Source organism: Balaenoptera physalus (genome assembly GCF_965194825.1).
Source record: "Balaenoptera physalus genome assembly, chromosome: 5".
Classification (NCBI taxonomy): domain Eukaryota; kingdom Metazoa; phylum Chordata; class Mammalia; order Artiodactyla; family Balaenopteridae; genus Balaenoptera; species Balaenoptera physalus.
Window position 1 is genome coordinate 84,157,465 of NC_138884.1, and position 18,810 is coordinate 84,176,274.

Genomic DNA, 18,810 nt, shown 5'->3' on the forward strand with positions numbered 1-18,810 from the left:
ACCTTTGACCTTTCCCCTGCCTAGAAGAATATAGATAGAGAACCTGTTCCAAGAAGGCACTATCACCATAGATAACTGTAGTACAAACTAGGTTTGTAGACAGGGAGGAACCTAGCAAAGTCGTTTTGTTAAAATTCCTCTCTGGCCTATTGTCTCTGTGGGCCCAGCAAACATTTGTTTACCAAACATTTGCTTTTTTGTCTCCTTGCCAGTTGCCTTCCTCCCCTTGGAAGTCCCGAACTACTACCCACAACATCCTCTTTTTTCTTTAGCTGAAGATGGTATTCAAGGTGAGGGTTTTGGCCGTTTTGTAGAGTTAGTCAGTTTTCCTGGGTCTCTCCCATGTATACATGTTATTAAACTTTTGTTTGATTTTCTCCTGTTAATCTGTCTCATATTAATTTAATTCTTAGACCAGCTAGTGTAACAGGGAAGAGCCGATTTTGACTCCATGTTGGATCTGTTTCTTTGACTTTAGCCTTTGCTTTTCGTTGCTTTTGTTATTAAAATCGTACATGATGGCCTGCCTCAGGGAACCTTACCCACCTGTGAATGGCTGCAAGAAAGAAGAAATTAACACATCCCCTCCCCGAGGCTGGCCATTCCAGGAGACGTTTTGCAAGACTGATGGCCCTTTTTACTTTACTTCCTTCCCACCTCTCCCTCTCTATTCTGCCTTTTTACTTTACTTCCCTCTCTGACTCTATAAAAGAAACTGACATCCAGATGCCATAAGGTGGTTATTTTGAGACACTAGTCTGCCATCTTCTCCGTCTGCCAGCTTTCCGAATAAAGTCGTGTTCCTTGCCTCAACACCTCGTCTCTGATTTATTGGCCTGTCGTGCGGCGAGCAGAGAGCGAGCTTGGACTCGGTAACACTGGAACTTAGAAGAGTAGAGGAAAATTTCTTCCTCCCCGACGCTATAGTAGGCCTGTTTATTCTCTACCCTGTTGCCCTGTATACTCTTCTTCAAAATGTCTATAGATATTTGAAATTATATATGTATTTATTTTTTTATTTTCTGTCTCTCAATAAAAAATAAGCATCATGATGCTGGAATCTTGTGTTTTGCACACTGCTGTTTTACAGGGGATAAAACAGTGCCTGACACAAATAAATTAATCGAATGGAATGCATGGTGGTTTGTTTTAAAATTAATGAGTCATTTAACTGTAGTATTACTGTTGTCGAACCCAAGTTCGTGTGTCCGATGCACAGAGGCCAAGCAAACCAAGACGTAGGAGTCTGGAGCAGAGAAAGGTTTATTGCAGGGCCAAGCAAAGCCCAAACTCCCTGAAGGTTTTCAGGGAAGAGTTTCTACGGGCAAAATTCAGATGAAGGTCTGCAGGATGTGTAACCTTCCTCTGGTTGGTAGTGAGGTAGCAGGTTGAGATTGAGATTCCAAGAATCTCAATCATCAACCTTCTGGTTCCAACCAGTCTGGGGTCCACATGGTTTGTGCTCAACCTGAAGTTACCATACTCCGCCTGGGTGGGGAGCCTTAGTTCCTGTAGAAGAACTCAGAGATATATTGTTATGTATATCTACTGAGGAGGAACCAGGACCCTGCTTTAGTGTTGCACTATTGTTTCTTGACTGCTCCTCCTTTGTTTCTGCATTCCCTCACTTCCCTAATTAGTAACTGTTTGAATCTGCCCTTCGGAACTTGGAGAGGGTCTGGGAGGCTGTAGCCTTTTTCCTATAAGTAAGAAACGGGGACATGGAAAGGCCCCACAGGGTCCTGCTCAGTTTCACTACAAAATAACTAATTCAGTGGGAAATAAATTAGTATGTTCCCAATTTTAAGAGAATCAACACAGTCTTTTATGCTGATTGAGAAAGTACAACCAGATTAGTGAGGTCATAGTGATTAAATTATCACAAGAATGGAAAGCAATTTAACTTCCTATGACAAACATAGATTAAAACATTAAGTGGTTAAACATTAAAAAATGCTGTTCCTGGGACTTCCCAGGTGGCGCAGTGGTTAAGAATCCACCTGCCAACGTAGGGGACACCGGTTCGAGCCCTGGTCCGGGAAGATCCCACATGCCACGGAGCAACTAAGCCCACGCGCCACAACCACTGAGCCTGCGCTCTAGAGCTCGCGAGCCACAACTACTGAGTCCACTGTGCCACGTGCTCCGCCACAAGAGAAGCCACCGCAATGAAAAGCTTGAGCACCACAACGAAGAGTAGCCCCCACTCGGCGCAACTAGAGAAAGCCCGCGCGCAGCAACAAAGACCCAATGCAGCCATAAATAAATAAATAAATAAATTTATTTTTAAAAAATGCTGTTCCTTAAATATTTACAACCTCAAGATTACTGAAAAATCTGAATATTACTGGAAAGTTCTTATCCTTTCCTTATAAGTAGATTTTAGCAGAAATCCAGCTGTATGATATAAAATACATAAAGGCTTAACTTCAATTTTATGGTAACTATATGTTGCATTAGCCTTTACTATATTGCTAACTTAAATGCTTTGGATTCTTAAAGTTGGCCCCTAGTTTCAACTATCATTTTAATCAAGACTGGTCAAAACTGCATAGGATTTACTTTTATGTACAATAGGATTTTAATTTTTGTTTATATGTATTTTCTAATAATTCTTAGAGGAATATTCATTCCTTTTGTGATAAGAAACATTTTTTAAATACATTTTTTTGCAGGGTTGTTAAAATAATTTTAATAACACCTGTGTGATGTGAAGAACATAATGCTGGTGTATAGCACAATTTCACCATGTGCTAGTTTTTTCCTACCCTCCTTTCCCCTGATATAGCTGGGCAATATGCCATAGTAATATAGCATTGTATAACTTGACTTAGACACTGTATTAATTTTAATAAACCTCTAGAAGACTTGCCAAAAGTTTCAAGAATAAAGTGAATCATGCTGTGTTATCTTTTTTAACCCTCACAATGCTGTATCACATAATAAGTTCTCCATGGACTTGTATTAAAATACTTCTGCACTTGTCTTGGTATTTACACCTATATTGTCATCATATATTTGTCTTGCTGGATAGGCTCCAAAATTTCCCCAAGTGCTGAAAATTGAGGCAATGTTGTAAGCAGTTAGGGTCGGGGAGCCCCTGGAAAAAGAGAATCAGGAATGGCTTTCTTGACATAAGAGATGACATTTTTGGCCTAAGCCACGGTGTGCTCTAAGCCTGGTCACAATGTTTGCCCTTAAACAGGTCTTAGTAATTAATGATCTCAAGGGAATGCAGAAACAAAAGAAAAGCAGTCAAAAAACAATAGTCCAGTGATAAAACAGAGTCCTAGTTTCTCCTCAAGGGATATATATAACAATCTGATACTTATCTTTGAGTTCTGTAGGCACTAAGGCCCCCACCTAGGTGGAGGATGGAATGATGATGAACTTTCCTGACCCTTGTGACTTCAATCAACTAAAGTTTGGACTCTGTCAACCTTTGCCCCAATTCTATACTGAATTCTCCTCTGCTCAAGCCCCTTCATGAACATGCCTGTACCCTTCGCTAAAGAATTCCCCAATTTTGCTGTTCAGGGAGACACTGCTTTGGAAAGGATCCTCAGTGTTCTCCTTACTTGCTGCAAGTAATAAATCCTTCCTTCTCCCCCTCTTTGGCTTGGTTGTGTCTCTTGGATGGACACCCACCAAGAAGCAAACCCAGTTTTCAGGTACTGAAACAGGAGGGAAAGGAGCAGGGCACAACTTTTAAAAGAATGACATAGCCTGAGGACACGACATAAAGTGATTAGAACCAAATAGGTCCAAGATGGCAGACAAGTTGATTTCCACTAGACCTTGAGCCTCAGTATACAGACGCTCATTGTAACACACCCACAGGCGCCATGACAGTTCCAAGGCCAACCATAAAGGTCAAAAAGTAGGCGGTGGCCCAATTCCTGGAAGTCCCCACCCCTTCCCCAAAATAGCTGGAATACTCCTCCCACTCATTAGCCTATGAAATTACCCACCCTTATAAAAACTGACAACCCCATACCCTGGTGCCTTTCTCACCTTCTGAGATGGACAACACTCTGTCTGTGGAGTGTGTTTCTCTCTAAATAAATTCATTTCTTACCTATCGCTTTGTCTCTCATTGAATTCTTCCTGCGATGAGACATCAAGAACCTGAGCATCATTAAGTCCTGAGACCAGGTATGCGATCTCAGTTAAAAGATCATGGGTTCAAGTCCCAATCTGGGTTTTGGCTGGGTTTGAGTCCCTGCCCGTGGGTTCAAGTACCAATCCGAGTTGCATGGTTTCAGTAACAGCATCAGTTTTAGAGTTCCTTAGGGGAATTTCCACTGACCCTAAATTCTTTGAGAAATCTCATCCTTCCTTTACTTTAATGCTCAAATTGAGACACATTCAGCAGGTGTCTATATGTACTAAACAGGTAAGCATCATGAAGCTTATTTTCTATTGGAGGAGACAGAAAATTTAAAAATAAACACATATAATTTCAAATACTGATAGTAGTAGTAGCAATATTGATCATTTACTAATTGCCACACCCTCTATTTGCATTATCTCATTCATAACACCTTAGCAAGTTATAGATGAGGAAACTAAGGCACATCTCTCTCTTAACTACCAAACTTTACTTTCTAAGCCAGTGGGTTTTGTCCTTTGGAAGAAAATATAAGGTCTTTTGCTGTTTTCTGAACATTAGGTCAAGAGAGAGCATTTCCCCAGATTTTATATCCCATTTTTTTGTGTGAGCAACATGATATTAATTTGTCTGTTTCATGAGAATTTTTGATATAAATAGATGCCTAAATATAGGGAATACTAAGTCAGATAGATGGAAATAGAAGTAGGTAAATGGGAAGTGTCATTTGATTATTATCATTAACCACAACTCCTGCAACATTTTCCGTTAACTCTGAAGAAGTTCCACATCTTACAGAAATTCCACATCTTACAGCTTCTATAGTTGAGCTGACTATTCCCTGGTTTCATCCTGTCTATAGCGTTGGGAGAATAGTGATTCTGATCATGAGACCAACTTAACTGTTTATCTGGAAAACTTAGATAATCCATTACAAGATAAAGTCAGTGGCTTTATCCTGAGGCTTACTGAGAACACAAATTTAATTTTGAACACGGATATATTTGTTGGTGTCATGATGTTTTTCCCTGTGAAGTTGAGAAAGGAGGGAGTTTGCCTATCTGAACACTTCAAAAAGAAAATGACCACACCAAGGGTGTCATTGCCTGCTATACAACCAAGGTCAGAAGCAATGGGGGTCTGCACAGACACTCGTTGCGTGTATAGGCAAACCTCCTGTGCTGAAGCACAGGAAGTGAAATGTGGAATTGACATAGTTTCTGACCAGTTTGCTAACTTTCATCTCCATTTTTCAGAAAAGGTGATTGATTTTCCCAAGATCACTCAGCAAGGATGTGCTAGAACCTGGAGTCAGACTCAGGCTCCAACTCAGGCTCCGACTCCAAATCTGTGTTATACACTTCAGTGAAGGTGGTGGAGGGACAGAGGTTTATGGGTTTTGCCCCAGCATTATTCTATGAAGTTACTTGTGGGTTTTTTTTTTCTCAATTATTTGTGAAATAACCATAGAGTACTCCACTACCATTAAACTTAGGTTCACTTTTTGCCACTTCCATGCAAGAATAAAATGTCTTCTTGGGTGTCTTCAAGAAGAGGAGACATATCTCCATCGCCATTTGGATGTTTGCTTAGCCACCAAGCTTACTGACCTGTCCCAATGCTATGAATTTGGAGGAAGCTTTTGAGCATTGAAGAGAGATGGTACAGCGACTAGAGAGAATTTCTGTGATATGTAGACTATGGATCCCGTCTGATCCTACAGACCTCAGAGTTGGAATCACCGAGAGTAAATGAGATTGAGGCCTGCAGACTTGCCATGGAACACAACATGGGGCAAGAGGTATGTATGTTTCAGATGAATGTAGCTCACCGCTGCCAGCTGGGAGTGAGCTGACAGATACAGCAAGTCTTGCAAGGAGCTACCAAAGAATAGGGGGCTCTTGGGATCGAGTTTCTCCTCAGTGGGGCCTGTTGGGATCCCCATTCATCCTGACAGTGAGCAAGATAAGCCACACTGACCTACAGAAAGGGGACAGCAACCTTACCACAGTTAGGCAATACTTAAGGTATTGCCCTTTAGTCTTCTTGACCTCCTGACCCCACCATCAGAAGAGCAAGCAGGCTTTCCCCTTAAATGTTACATGACTTTTGGTTACATTCCTAAAAGGCTCTCTCAGCCTCTAGGATATTTTCCCTCTCTTTTAGGAAACTACTTGCTCCGTCCCCAGCATTCCACTCAATTTCTTCATCCACCACCTCCTCCCATCTTTCACAATTCTGCCCCTCCAGCCTTACCAGCCTGCCCACCCCTGTTCAGTCCCGTGTTCTCCCACCTAACCACATCATGCTGGCTTTGCAGCAGTCATTCTCAACCAGTGGCAACTTTTGGCAATGTCTAGAGACATTTTGGTTGTTACAACTGGTAACTACTGGCATCTAGTGGGTAGAGGTCAAAGATGCTGCTAAACATCCTACAATAAGCAGGGTAGCCTGTCACAACAAAGAATTAGACTCCTCGAAATGTCAACAGAGCTGCTGTTGAAAAACTCTACTTCTGAGTCCCAATTCGAAATTACATATTAAAGGCAACGCCCACCAGCTTCTACCAAATGTGCGTGTGTGTGTTTGTATGTGTGTTTTCTTTTCTATAAAGATGTCCTTTTTCTTTTTTAAAATTTATTTATTTTTATTTATTTATTTTTGGCTGTGTTGGGTCTTCGTTGCTGCATGCGGGCTTTCTCTAGTTGCAGCGAGCGGGGGCTACTCTTCGTTGCGGTGCATGGGTTTCTCATTGCGGTGGCTTCTCTTGTTGCAGAGCACGGGCTCTAGGTGGGCAGGCCTCAGTAGTTGTGGTGCGTGGGCTCAGTAGTTGTGGTTCACGGACTTAGTTGCTCCGCGGCACGTGGGATCTTCCCAGACCAGGGCTCAAACCCTGGTCCCCCGCATTGGCAGGCGGATTCTTAACCACTGCGCTACCAGGGAAGCCCCTGTGTGTGTATTTTTTTAACTCCTAAATCCTCACATATGCATCTTGATACTGACAGGTTTTCCCATCCACCAGCTCTGTCCATGTCTGAAGCCACTTCCCCATTTCAGCATCACTGGGGGGAATTAGGGAGAGAGGAATAGGGAGTACTCCTCATCTTCTTGCCTCCAATATCTATGCAAGTGGGGATGGGAAGGTAAAAAGATACACGGGACTAGATTCTTGCTCTGTTTTATTCTCAGCCTCTGTGAACCCATCCTCCAAATATTTCAGCAGCATGGACATGCTTCATTACAGCTGCTTTGTTCCCATCAACTTCACTCCACTATCTCCTAACACCTCCAACATTTGTTCTTTTGTCTTTCAGTAGCTTGCTGGAAATACTTTTGCGTGACATCAATCTATATATATCAGACTTCTGTGAAATTTGACACTGATTATTTGATCTTTCTAAAAATATCCAGGCCTTTATTTTTAGCCTTTTTTTTAAAAGAGGTTGGATTGAGTCAATTCTGGTATTAATTTTGGCTATGCCATATTTACTTCTGGACACAGCAGTTATAAAGAAACTGAAATGGGAAGAAAAGAATCCTGTCCCTGCCCTGTTTCCTGGTTAAGAAAGAGCCGACTTTGAAGAAGGGAAGCCAAAGCATGGCTTGTAACAAGCTGAAAATATGCCCTTGAGAGCTGAAGCCTAAACTGTGCCCATGAAATGGTAAATAAGCTTGACCGTGGCTTTGGCTTATTTATGATAAGAAAAAAATCAACTGAAGAATTTCACATTCCTCTTTATACTTAAACAGAAGTAGACCATAAAGAGCCACTACACTTTCTAAAGAATTAGGACAAATGGAAGAATTTAATAAATAGAAAAGAATTAAACAAAAGCAAAATTTAAAGACTGCAGCAAAACATTAAAAAAAAAGTTTGTTTTTTTTTTAAAAGCTGTAAACGTTTTAGATGACTTCCTTGGCAGTCCAGTGGTTAAGACTCCGTGCTTCCACGGCAGGGGGCACCGGTTCCATCCCCGGTCCGGGAACTAAGATCCCGCATGCCGCTCGGCTCCGCCAAAAAAAAATTGAGAAAATGTCAAAAGAATAATTACCAAACCCACATGGTTGTGACAGATGTTACAGTCAGAGGCCATAGTACAAAAAATAATTATTCATTAATTTGCACTGTAGCATCTGCTACATGTTATTTCAGCAACTGAATTGTGCAGAAATGACAGTGAATTCTAAACTTAAATATCTAATAATTTAGCAGAGTCATTCCTGCTTTCAAAAAAAAAAAAAAGAAAAGGAAAGAAAAATTAAAGGTTATCGAAAAAGTAGTTATGTGTTGTCAAGACTAGTCGCAGAATCTAATATACCATTTGAACTGGGCAACAGGCTGCTCACCAACCTTGCTGCTGGATAATGTGGATTTCATGGTAATAGGCAAGACGCTCTGAGATGGCCCAATATCTTACACCCCTGCTGTTTTTTTGATAATGGGCTCACACTCTTATTCCTCTTCCATAAGTGAAGCATCACGTTGTTTACTCACTCCACCCCCCAGCCAAGGAATACAAGTCCATGATGAAACTGAGGCAATGGATTTTGGCTGTTAGTTACCAGCATGTCAAATGAGAAAATATGCAACTGATAAAGCTTAGAAGCAAGGTCAGGAATAAAGAAAAGTAAATTTGAAAGCAGACAGATTGTTTAACAGTTGCTATTGGAAACAAATTCTGGATTAAACAAAGTTTTTAAAATTAAATTTAGGCCTCTTGACCTGGAATTTTTTTTCGAATGATAGAACTCAGTGCCAGTGAAGGACATTTATATTTTGTGGCTGCCCAGCATATTTTGAACACAGTTCCAATATCTGGAGAATCTCCCACCTTGTGGGTTTACCTCCCCAAGGTGGAAGGCTGGCACTTGCTTTCCCAGGCTCCTTTCCAGCTAGGGCCCACAGATGTGACAGAGGCTCCAACCAACCATCAGAAATCTGTGAGAGGCCTCAATTTGCAAGAAAATAATGGGAAGAGCATGGCAACTCATGGAACACGTTTTGACGAGCGAAGAGATGTGAGGCACAAATACACAAATTCAGAGGCAGTAGGGACAGAAGTCCAGGGGCGTGTCCCAGCAATAGTGACGACCGTGTCAATGGAAGCTGAAATAGGAAGCTGCATCGTTCCTGGTTATAGAGCTTCCAAGCCTGAGTCTCCCCTCCTTTTAAAAAATGCTGTTAGCTGCCCAATATCCTTTCAAAAAATTCCTTTTCTGTTTAACTAACTGGGGTGGATTTTGTTCAAATTTTTATGTTAAAGTCCTACCCCCAATGTGACTGTATTTGGAGACAGGACCTTTAGGAGGGGATTAAGGTTAAATGAGGTCATAAGGGTAAGGCCCTAAGCCAATAGGTGGCTTTATAAGAGGAGGAAGAGAGAAATAGCCTTCTCTGTCTCCCTCCAAGTACACACATCAAAGAAAGGCCACCTGACCATACAGTGAGATGGTGGCTACCAAGAGGCCTCAGAATGAAGTCTACTTTGCTGGCACCTTGACCTTGGAATTCCCAACCTGCAGAACTGTGAGAAAATAAATTTCTGTTGTTTAAGTCACCTAGTTTGTGATATTTTGTTATGGCATCCTGAGCAGACTAATACACCATATAACGGAAGAGAAAGGTGGTTTACTCTATAATAAAGCAGTCTTAATGTTGGTCAATTTAACATACACACAAAATCCTAAAGGATGTTCAATCGCAGCTTCATTTTCAGGCCATGCAATCCAAACAACACAAAGTCCACAAGTACACAAGCCAGTGGAGTGTTTTCATCTGTTCAACTTGCCCCTAAGCTCCATTCACAGCAATGGAGTCTTAGTCCCAGACTCTGGGGGAACAGCATGTGGTAACACCAAGGTCACCGGAGAACCTTTGACAATCTCCCTCATACCTTCCATATCTGTGTTGTTGAATACACTAACCAGTAGTCATATGTGGAGAGTGAGCCTTTGATATATGGCTAGTCTGAATTGAGATGTGCTGTAAGAATAAAATATATATTGAAGGCTTAATATGAAAAAAAGAATGTAAAATTATTAATAATTAATAACTGTTGATAATGTTTTAGATATAGTGGGTTAAATAAAACATATTACAAAAATTAATTCCACCTGTTTCTTTTTACTGTTTTAATATACTACTAGAACATTTATTTTTATTATTATTATTTTTTAAATATTTATTTATTTAGGCTGCACCCCGTCTTAGTTGTGGCATGCGGGATCTTCATTGTGGCATGCAGGATCTTTAGTTGTGGCATGCGAACTCTTAGTTGTGGCATGTATGTGGGATCTAGTTCCCTGACCAGGGATCGAACCCAGGCCCCCTGCATTGGGAGCAGGAAGTCTCAGCCACCGGACCACCACGGAATTCCCAACTACTAGAACATTTTAAATTATATATGTGGCTTGCATGTGTGCCTTGCATTATATTCCTATTGGACAGTGCCGCTCCATACACACATGCAGTCTCTTGGCTGTGTTGGGTCTTTGTTGCTGCACGCGGGCTTTCTCTAGTTGCGGCGAGTGGGGAGCTACTCTTCGTTGCGGTGCGTGGGTTTCTCATGGTGGTGTCTCCTCTTGTTGCGGAGCACAGGCTCTAGGTGCGCAGCCTTCAGTAGTTGTGGCACGCGGGCTCAGTAGTTGTGGCTCACGGGCTCTAGAGCACAGACTCAGTAGTTGTGGTGCACGGGCTTAGTTGCTCCGTGACATGTGGGATCTTCCCAGACCAGGGCTCGAACCCGAGTCCCCTGCATTGGCAGGTGGATTCTTAACCACTGCGCCACCAGGGAAGTCCCTCTTAGTCCTTTTGATACAGTCACTCTTTCCTTAAAGTCTCAGCTCCAGTTTTTCCTGGGTCTTGCCTTCAAAGGACGTTGTCAGTCTTTCTCTGCTCCAAGTGGTTCTGCTTTTGATAGTGATCAGGTTTCAAAACCTGAGTATGCTTGAGGTGGGCGGGTAGTCCTCACGGGGGCTGATTCCCAGATAAAATATCTACTGCAATTAGATCTTTCCTCATTGCACTGATACTTGTTCTCCTTCACTGCCTTAGGTAACATTTTAAAAACACTCTTCTACAGAAGAAAAAAAAAATGATGAACTTTATTTGGGAAAATTAACTAACAACAAAAACACAAAAAACAAAAAACCTTAACCCTTCTATTAATGTAGGCTTTAGAATTCAACATTCTAGAAAAAAGGAAGGAAGTGGTAGGGAAGAAAACCCAGTCAGTCCTGTCGTACATACATTAGTGATCTGGATCCTATATTACTCTCTGTTCTTCAAAAGTGGTTAAATGGATTACCCAAGGTCATAGATCTGTATGAAGTAGTTAGTACTGAAACCTGGGTTCTGAGCTTTATTCTGTTCTCTTACCATTATATCACAATATCATGTAATCTCCAAAATTTAGTGACAATTCAAAATTTTACAGTACCTGGGTAGGGGAGAAAATGGGAGGCGGTCATTGTTACAAACATCAATTATTACTAAACAGTACCTGGAAAATAATTATAGTTATTTTCTGACTATTTGGGATATAAATAAGTGGGAAATTATGTTAACAACTATTCAATTTATTCAATATAGCACTCCACAGAATTGTCCTAAATTATAGATGACAATGACAGCCACAATGTTTTGAGCCCTTTATGTGAAGTAGTATGCTAAACACTCTATATGCTTGAGCTCATTTGATCATTTCACAATGGATAGGATATTAGTATCCCCATTTTACAGGAGAAACAGAGATCACACAGCTAAGAAGTGACTGAAACCAGGTCTGTCCGATCTCAGAGCCCTAGATCCTGGCTGTGCTCTACTGCTTTCCAGTGATCTTATCTCTGCTACTTCCTATGTGTCTCAGGTCATACCCGTATCTAAAGAAAATAGAATTGTAATTCTGGGCATCATTCTCTGCACATTAACAGATAAATTTAGTTTCCAGCATTTCTTAGACTATTTTTGCATCCTTCTTAAGAATTCATTTGGGATCGTTTAGAAAGAGCATGTTTTGGAGAGGACTTTCAATCATTTACTGATTTTGAAGAAGTACTTCTGGAGAGAACTCTTACAATTACAGAGGCTGATCTGACTTTGCCAAGTAATAGCACTTTTGCTTTCTGTCCCTTGCATAAACTTTTATGTCCCTGGAATTGTGAGAGTTTAAAAAAAAAAAAATCCACCTGTCAACATAAGGCTTTGTACTTTAATAAGGGAAAAAGAACAACATTCTCTTAAAGGATCCAGAGTTTCTTTTTTGCCCTGAAAGGTGCTGACTTAAAACATGGCAACATAAATTTTAATCAACCCTGACTCATCAAGTAGGATTTTGAAGGAAGTTCTTTAAATTCCAGGAGTCCAGAATCTCTTAAGGTAAAATGAGAAGCATAATATAAAATGTAGCTATTTGTACAAAACTTCACAGTGTACAAACATGTTCACCTCAAACAATCCTCAAAATAATTCTCTACTGGCCATATTATACAAATGAGGAAACTGAGGCCCAAGGAAATTAAAGGAATGTCTGTAAAGATTGGAACCACCGAGTGTGGACTTTTTGACATTACTCCTGATGTTGTATGTATTTGTAACTGCTTGATTATGTTTTAACATGTGAGCTAGTATGTCACCTGAATCCATCACCAAAAAGAAAACCAGAGACATCCTGAATAAAAAAGAGCCCAGAGTATGTGGCAAAGCCTTTATTTACTTTTCCCATGGAGTCTTTTATCCTATCATAGCACAGATTCTACCTCTCCACCATCACTTTCCCTCTCTATTCATCCCTTCTCCCAGATCTTTCGCTATCTCCTGCCTCCCATTATCTTGGACTGGCAATAAAGGAGCCTTTAATTTCCATCTATCTGGGAAGGAGGCTTTGGGTCCTTCAGATTTTTCAGAATGCAACACCACCAAAGGAACCTTTTTTTCATTTTTCTCTTGTTAATGCTGACTAGTTCTCAAATCAACCTAAAAAAACATGTTAAACAGGAAAAAAAAATTCCCCCCTCACACACACCTTAAAATTTAGCAACCCCAAAATGGCAAAATGTAAAGAATTTTCAGAATGAGTGAATACACACAGGTAATCTATTCCAGCTCCTGGTAAACTTAGGGTAAGGGGGGGGAGCCAGATCAGGACACTGAAGACAGGAAGTAAAGAAGAGGTCCCACCCAAGGAGGGGAATCTAACAGCAGTTTGCAAAACAAACAACTGCATTTGAAGTCTAGAGACAGCTAGGAAAGTTGCCTTTTTCTACCTTGGTGCCAGGTGGAGGGAAGAAAAATTTTCCCTAAGAATTCATAACCACAAGCCAGTATTCATAACATTTGTGCCCTAAATTTACACTTCCTGTGTGGGGGAAAAAAATCTAGAGCTAAGAATTGAGTTTAAAGTGGTCCCAGTGTGTTATGCCCCAAGGCACCTGGCAGAAGCAAATTTAAATTCTTTTAACCCAAAACTCTGTTGCATGCTCGAATTTCTAAAGTTTAATGGGAAAAAAAAAAGGCAGCAAGTGTGTATAAATTCCAAAATGGTAGAGTGGGAAAAATAGGTTGAAAAAAAAAAAAATCTAAGGGAAAAAACCACACAAACAACAAAAGACACAAGCAAGAAAGGAGGCAAAAAGAAACAGAAAAGGCAGAACAAATAGCACAAAATAAGACTCTAGAAATAAACCCACATGTCAGTAATAACAGTAATTATAAGTGGACTAAACTATGCAGTTAAAAAACAAAGTTATCGAACCATTTTTAAAAGTTTAGCTATATATTATTGCTAGTCAAGTTTCAGTCAGGGAAGCAGAACTTTGTGTTATGAGACAAGGAATTTATATTGAAAGTAGATTTTATACAATTGTGGGAGGAGGTGGAGACCTCAATATCCAGAAAGGGGAGATAGATAATCAAAGATACTGACTAGTATATCCCATCTATCGCGAAGTGGATATGGAAGAGGAATTTGTGGAGAGTTCTATGGGAAGTTATTGCCCCTGTGAGTCTACCATCTCTCGGTCCACAGCCAAGCAGTGGAGGCCGACCTGGATCAGCCTTCAGGAGGAAGAGCTGTAAGACGCACAAAGAGAAAAACACGCTGGACCCTGCTGGGCATCTGTTGCAGTTACTCATCACCCTGTCTACAAACCTTCAAAGTAAAGGCCACTGCTTCACATCTACCTGTCAATTCTCACACAAATTCCGTTTGGGAGCCAAGTCTAACCCAGAAAAGGAAATTCTGGGAAAATGTAGTTCCCAGCTTGATTGAGTTGACAATAGAACAATCCAGAATAACTGTTTATAAGAGACACATCTAAAGCATAAAGAACAGGAGTGGGAAAAGACACATCAGGCAAAAACTAAGCAAAAGAAACCTGGTGTACTTGATTAAAATCAAACAAAACAGATTTTAAAGCAGAAGTCGTTTTCTAGAGTTAGAGGGCCATGATATAAAACGTTCAACTGGAAGATAAAATTCTAAAGTTACCTACACCTAATAATATAGCCTTAAAATACATAAGGCAAAAATTGAGAGGATTACCAGGAGAAATTGACAAATCTGTTATCATAGTGAGAGACTCTGACATACCTTTCTGAATAATAGTAAAAGCAGATGAGAAATAAGAAAGAATATACGAGATTTGAACAACACTAATAAAAAGTGTAAAGGAAAAATAGTGTGCTGTGAAAGAGAAGCTGGGGAGGTATTAGGTATCATTTTAGATTAGAGGTTAAGGTTTTGCCAGGTGGATACAGCAGGACCATGGGGCAAGTGTTGAGGACACTGTCAAAAGAAAGGTTCAAATGATGTCAAGGTGCTTGGAGAAAAAGGAAATAAAGACAAGGATAAGGTGAGGAAGAGGGAAAAAGTAGGACTGCCTGTGGAATGATGTTTCGCCCATTGGCCTTCCAAGTGTGCTGGTGGGCTTTTCACCTAAGCTGAGCTCTAGGCTTAGAGAGTTCTTTCTTCTGGATTTGTCTTTCTGTGTCTCAGAGTATAGAGAGGAAAGGTGTCATGGAGTCACTCAACTAAGCCTTAGGCCACTGGGGCCTGAGGATCTCTCCTTACTTAAGAGGTGCCTACTCTCCTTTCCTTTCCCCTACCCTCTCTGGTCAAAATTGAGAATTATTGGCAAGAGAGTATGAAGGAGATTGAAGCATTATAGGGTTCAAACCTAGGTATTTTCTCTCACAAAAGGCATCTGAGATGGGACAAGTCCTGTGACAAGGATGGAGCACAAAGGAAAGAGATAGAGAAGATCTTTAAGCCTGTTTTCGTCAGCAAAAGGAATGAGTCCTTGGGGTTAACGTAACCCAGCCCAACTCACCAGGCCCGGAAGTCAAAAGGGTCTAGTACAGAACCCGTTACTATTAACAGTGTGAACTGGCTCAGGAAGAGACCACAAGCTGGTGGCCGATAGCTAGGTTGGGTCCACAGTGTGAGACTGGCAGTGCTTAGAACATTGTCTTACCTTGAACTTGAATGTCTTTAGGGGAACCTTCTGTCTCAGTTCAGTCTTCCCACTGCTCCTGACAGTCCTGTCACAGGCCAATTCCTATTCTCATTAGGAAAACTAAATACACTGGTGTTTGTGGCATTATCCCTTCAGTTTATTTTCCTTGGGTAACAGTAAATACTGAGCTGAAAACCTGGGATCCTGGCCATCTGTTTCTTTTTAAGAGCCTTGATCAACCTCAATAGCAACAATAAAAACCAAAACCAAACAAAAAATCCTCAAAAGATTCTATGTGACTTTGCACTCTGATTTACAACCAGATTTACTAAGTGGTTCATTACAACCCAAATTAATTTTGCATTTTTCAAAGGGCTTTTTTATATTCCGTTTAATGGTAAGAATAAACAGTGAAAATATAGGGGATGGGCTACACAATCTTAACTAAAAGATTATACAGAAATGACACTAAAATAACTACCCAGTGTTAAGTTCTACTGATGTCCGTGAGTGATAATGTATTATTTCAAGGTTAAAAAAAAATGGGTATTTGGTGTAATTAATACACAATACTTTTTTCTTGGCATGGTAGTTAAGAGATCCATTTATAAGAGAATCCTATGACAACCAAAAACAGTTCACTTATAGGAGAAGAGTATCTACCTCCTCTTATCCTTGCTCAAAACTTTGAAGACATGTAGGAGTGTCCAAGATGACCTCCTTAAGGTCGGACAAACAGCACATGTATGAGGCATCTCCTAAGTATCGAATCATTTATTCTATAAATTTTTGTTTTATTTAAAAATATATATTTATTTACTTTGGCTGCACTGGGTTTAGTTGCGGCATGCAGGATCTTTAGTTGTGGCATGCTGACTTCTTAATTGTGGCATGTGGACTCTTTTTAGTTGCGGCATGCCTGCGGGATCTAGTTCCCTGACCAGGGATTGAACCTGGGCCCCCTGCATTGGGAGCGCAGAATCTTACCCACTGGACCACCAGGGAAGTCCCTATTTTACAAAATTTTAAAAAAGAAAGAACTAATCTTATGATACCCAAATTATGATGGTATCCCAAAGAACATCCATAAGCTGTCATAAGACTGTTTACTTAGACTATAAAAATGCGCACTCACTCAGTGAACGTGGGCTGAATGAGGGCTCTAATGATTTCCTTCACAAATTATCAGTCAGGAATTCCCGCTGACCTGTCTGTGGAAATTCGATTTCTCAGTCATAAAGCAGAGTCTACTTGTTTCATAAATATAATGGAAAAATTCATTAGCTCACTTAGGCACCTTGGAAACTAATAGTGATTATTAACCAATGAAAATGGTCTAAAAACTTTTTTTAACATTAAAAGGTAGAAATCATTAGTAAGAAGGCCTTTATATCCTTGATTGGATGTTTAATGTAAAAACCACTGGAAGTAAAATCAAAAGTCAAGCAATGTTTCTCTCCCTCCACCCCTTGCCCATGGCTTTTTATTACAGGCAAAATGAGAGCCAATAGAATTATTTTTCCAAAAACTTGCCACCAAGGGGCACTTTGCTTGTACTGCAATTAAAATAAGATTCTAACGTTTTAAAATTTGAGAATCTGATGACTACCATTATATAGAAAAGAGTAGGAATGATTTTATAAACTAACTTCAAAGTTGCTTATGCATTTTATTATAGAAAGGTTAAAAGATATGGATGTTATCAAAAGCATTTCAGGGACTTCCCTGGTGGTCCAGTGGTTAAGCCTCTGTGCTCCCAACGCAGGGGGCCAGGGTTCGATCCCTGGTCAGGGAACTAGATGCCACATACCGCAGCTAACAGCCTGTATGCGGCAGCGAAGATCTTGCATGCCGCAACAAAGATCTCACATGCTGCAACTAAGACCCAGCACAGCCAAATAAATAAATAAATAAATAAATATTTAAAAAAGCATATCAGTACTATATAAATATGTATAGTTAATTATAGCTGCACAAAACCACTTTAGAGCAAGTATAATGAACATAAAAGTTCAAATGGAGTTGTAATAAACCTTACAGATTCTTTCATTTTTACCACAGTAAGTTAATATTCTTTCTGTTAAGAAAAAAAAAGAAAAAAAGTCCTCTGGTAGGTTCTAATTATAAGGGTAAATGTTTAATTACTCACTTTGAAAGAATATTTTATTCCCAGCAATATATCCATATAACTAAAAATATCAGAGCCCAAATTATTTTTCTAAAAACTGTTCCAATATTTTTGTAAGAAATGTTCTGCTTTTATTTGGAAATTGAAGATCATCCTCAGGAAAGGAAAATATAAAGTTCATACTAAAAACTTCATTCAAAATAAGTCTAATAATACAGTAAGCCCAAAAGGGAAGTTTTTAGCCTTTCAGACAAAGGGGTAAAAGGTAATTTCTAAATACCTCAAAAGATGAACTATATACTTTGTATATTACTAAATGGAACTGTAAAACATGAACGTGATAATTCACAGTATCAAGGACCATTATTTCAGAACAGAGAAACCTGCATATACAACTGTATTTTTTATGAGTTAATGACAAAAAAAGATACCCATTTTAATCTGGATCACTGCAAGTTTTATTTCTTTGTCTTGAGGGTTTGTGGTTTGTTACTTAAATGAAATGGCCTATTACTCTTGGAAGTCTAGGAATAAATAATTGTAGAGCTCCAAATTTAAATAATTTAAATGAAAAAAATACTATAAACTACTGTTTTCTTTTTAAAGGCTATCTTTTTTTTTTTTAAGGCTATCATTTTTTAAAAATTGGGAATAAATTGACCTGAATTCCACTATTTAATTATTTGGAAATATCTACAGTTTTAAAGGCAATTTAATAAGAACAATGGTTCTAATGTTATTTATCTCCATCTTTGGTTAACAGCACTCCCTTCCTTTGAAGCACTGACCTAACCCCTCTCTGTTTCCGGTAAGACTGCCAAAGTCCCACACTCTCCATGTTTTCAAGGAAAAAATCCTTGGATACACTATCTCCTTTAGGAGGGAGAAAGTGAAGTGAGAAGGGAAAATCTTCCCTACCTCTTTCCCTAAAGGGTGGTGGTCTCTGTGGGCAGCAACACAGGGGAAAAAGTCTTCCTTTTACTGAAAAACACTAGAATTTTCCCTTTCCCTCATGTTATGCTTATTGTTATAAAATTGTGTTAAGCCTTTGTCATGTCAGAGCGTTACTGTTAGTCAATCACTTCTAGACACCCAGTCTAAAAGACCTATGTTAATT

The 18,810-nt window shown here is 39.8% G+C and overlaps 1 protein-coding gene across 2 annotated transcripts in view; it reads right to left on the reverse strand.

Annotated features, from left to right (window-relative positions):
* Nucleotides 1-2,294: 2,294 nt before the first annotated feature.
* TMEM33 (transmembrane protein 33) overlaps nt 2,295-18,810 on the reverse strand; it is a 42,897-nt gene continuing 26,381 nt past the window's right edge. Inside the window, exon 7 of one of the 2 annotated variants that reach the window (XM_082464304.1) lies at nt 2,295-10,094. In XM_082464304.1, the coding sequence (XP_082320430.1) occupies nt 10,043-10,094 (52 nt within the window). In that variant the 3' untranslated portion in view covers nt 2,295-10,042. Of the gene's footprint in view, nt 10,095-10,738; nt 11,188-18,810 lie in introns of those variants that run through there. The other variant, XM_082464305.1, reaches the window with a different exon arrangement.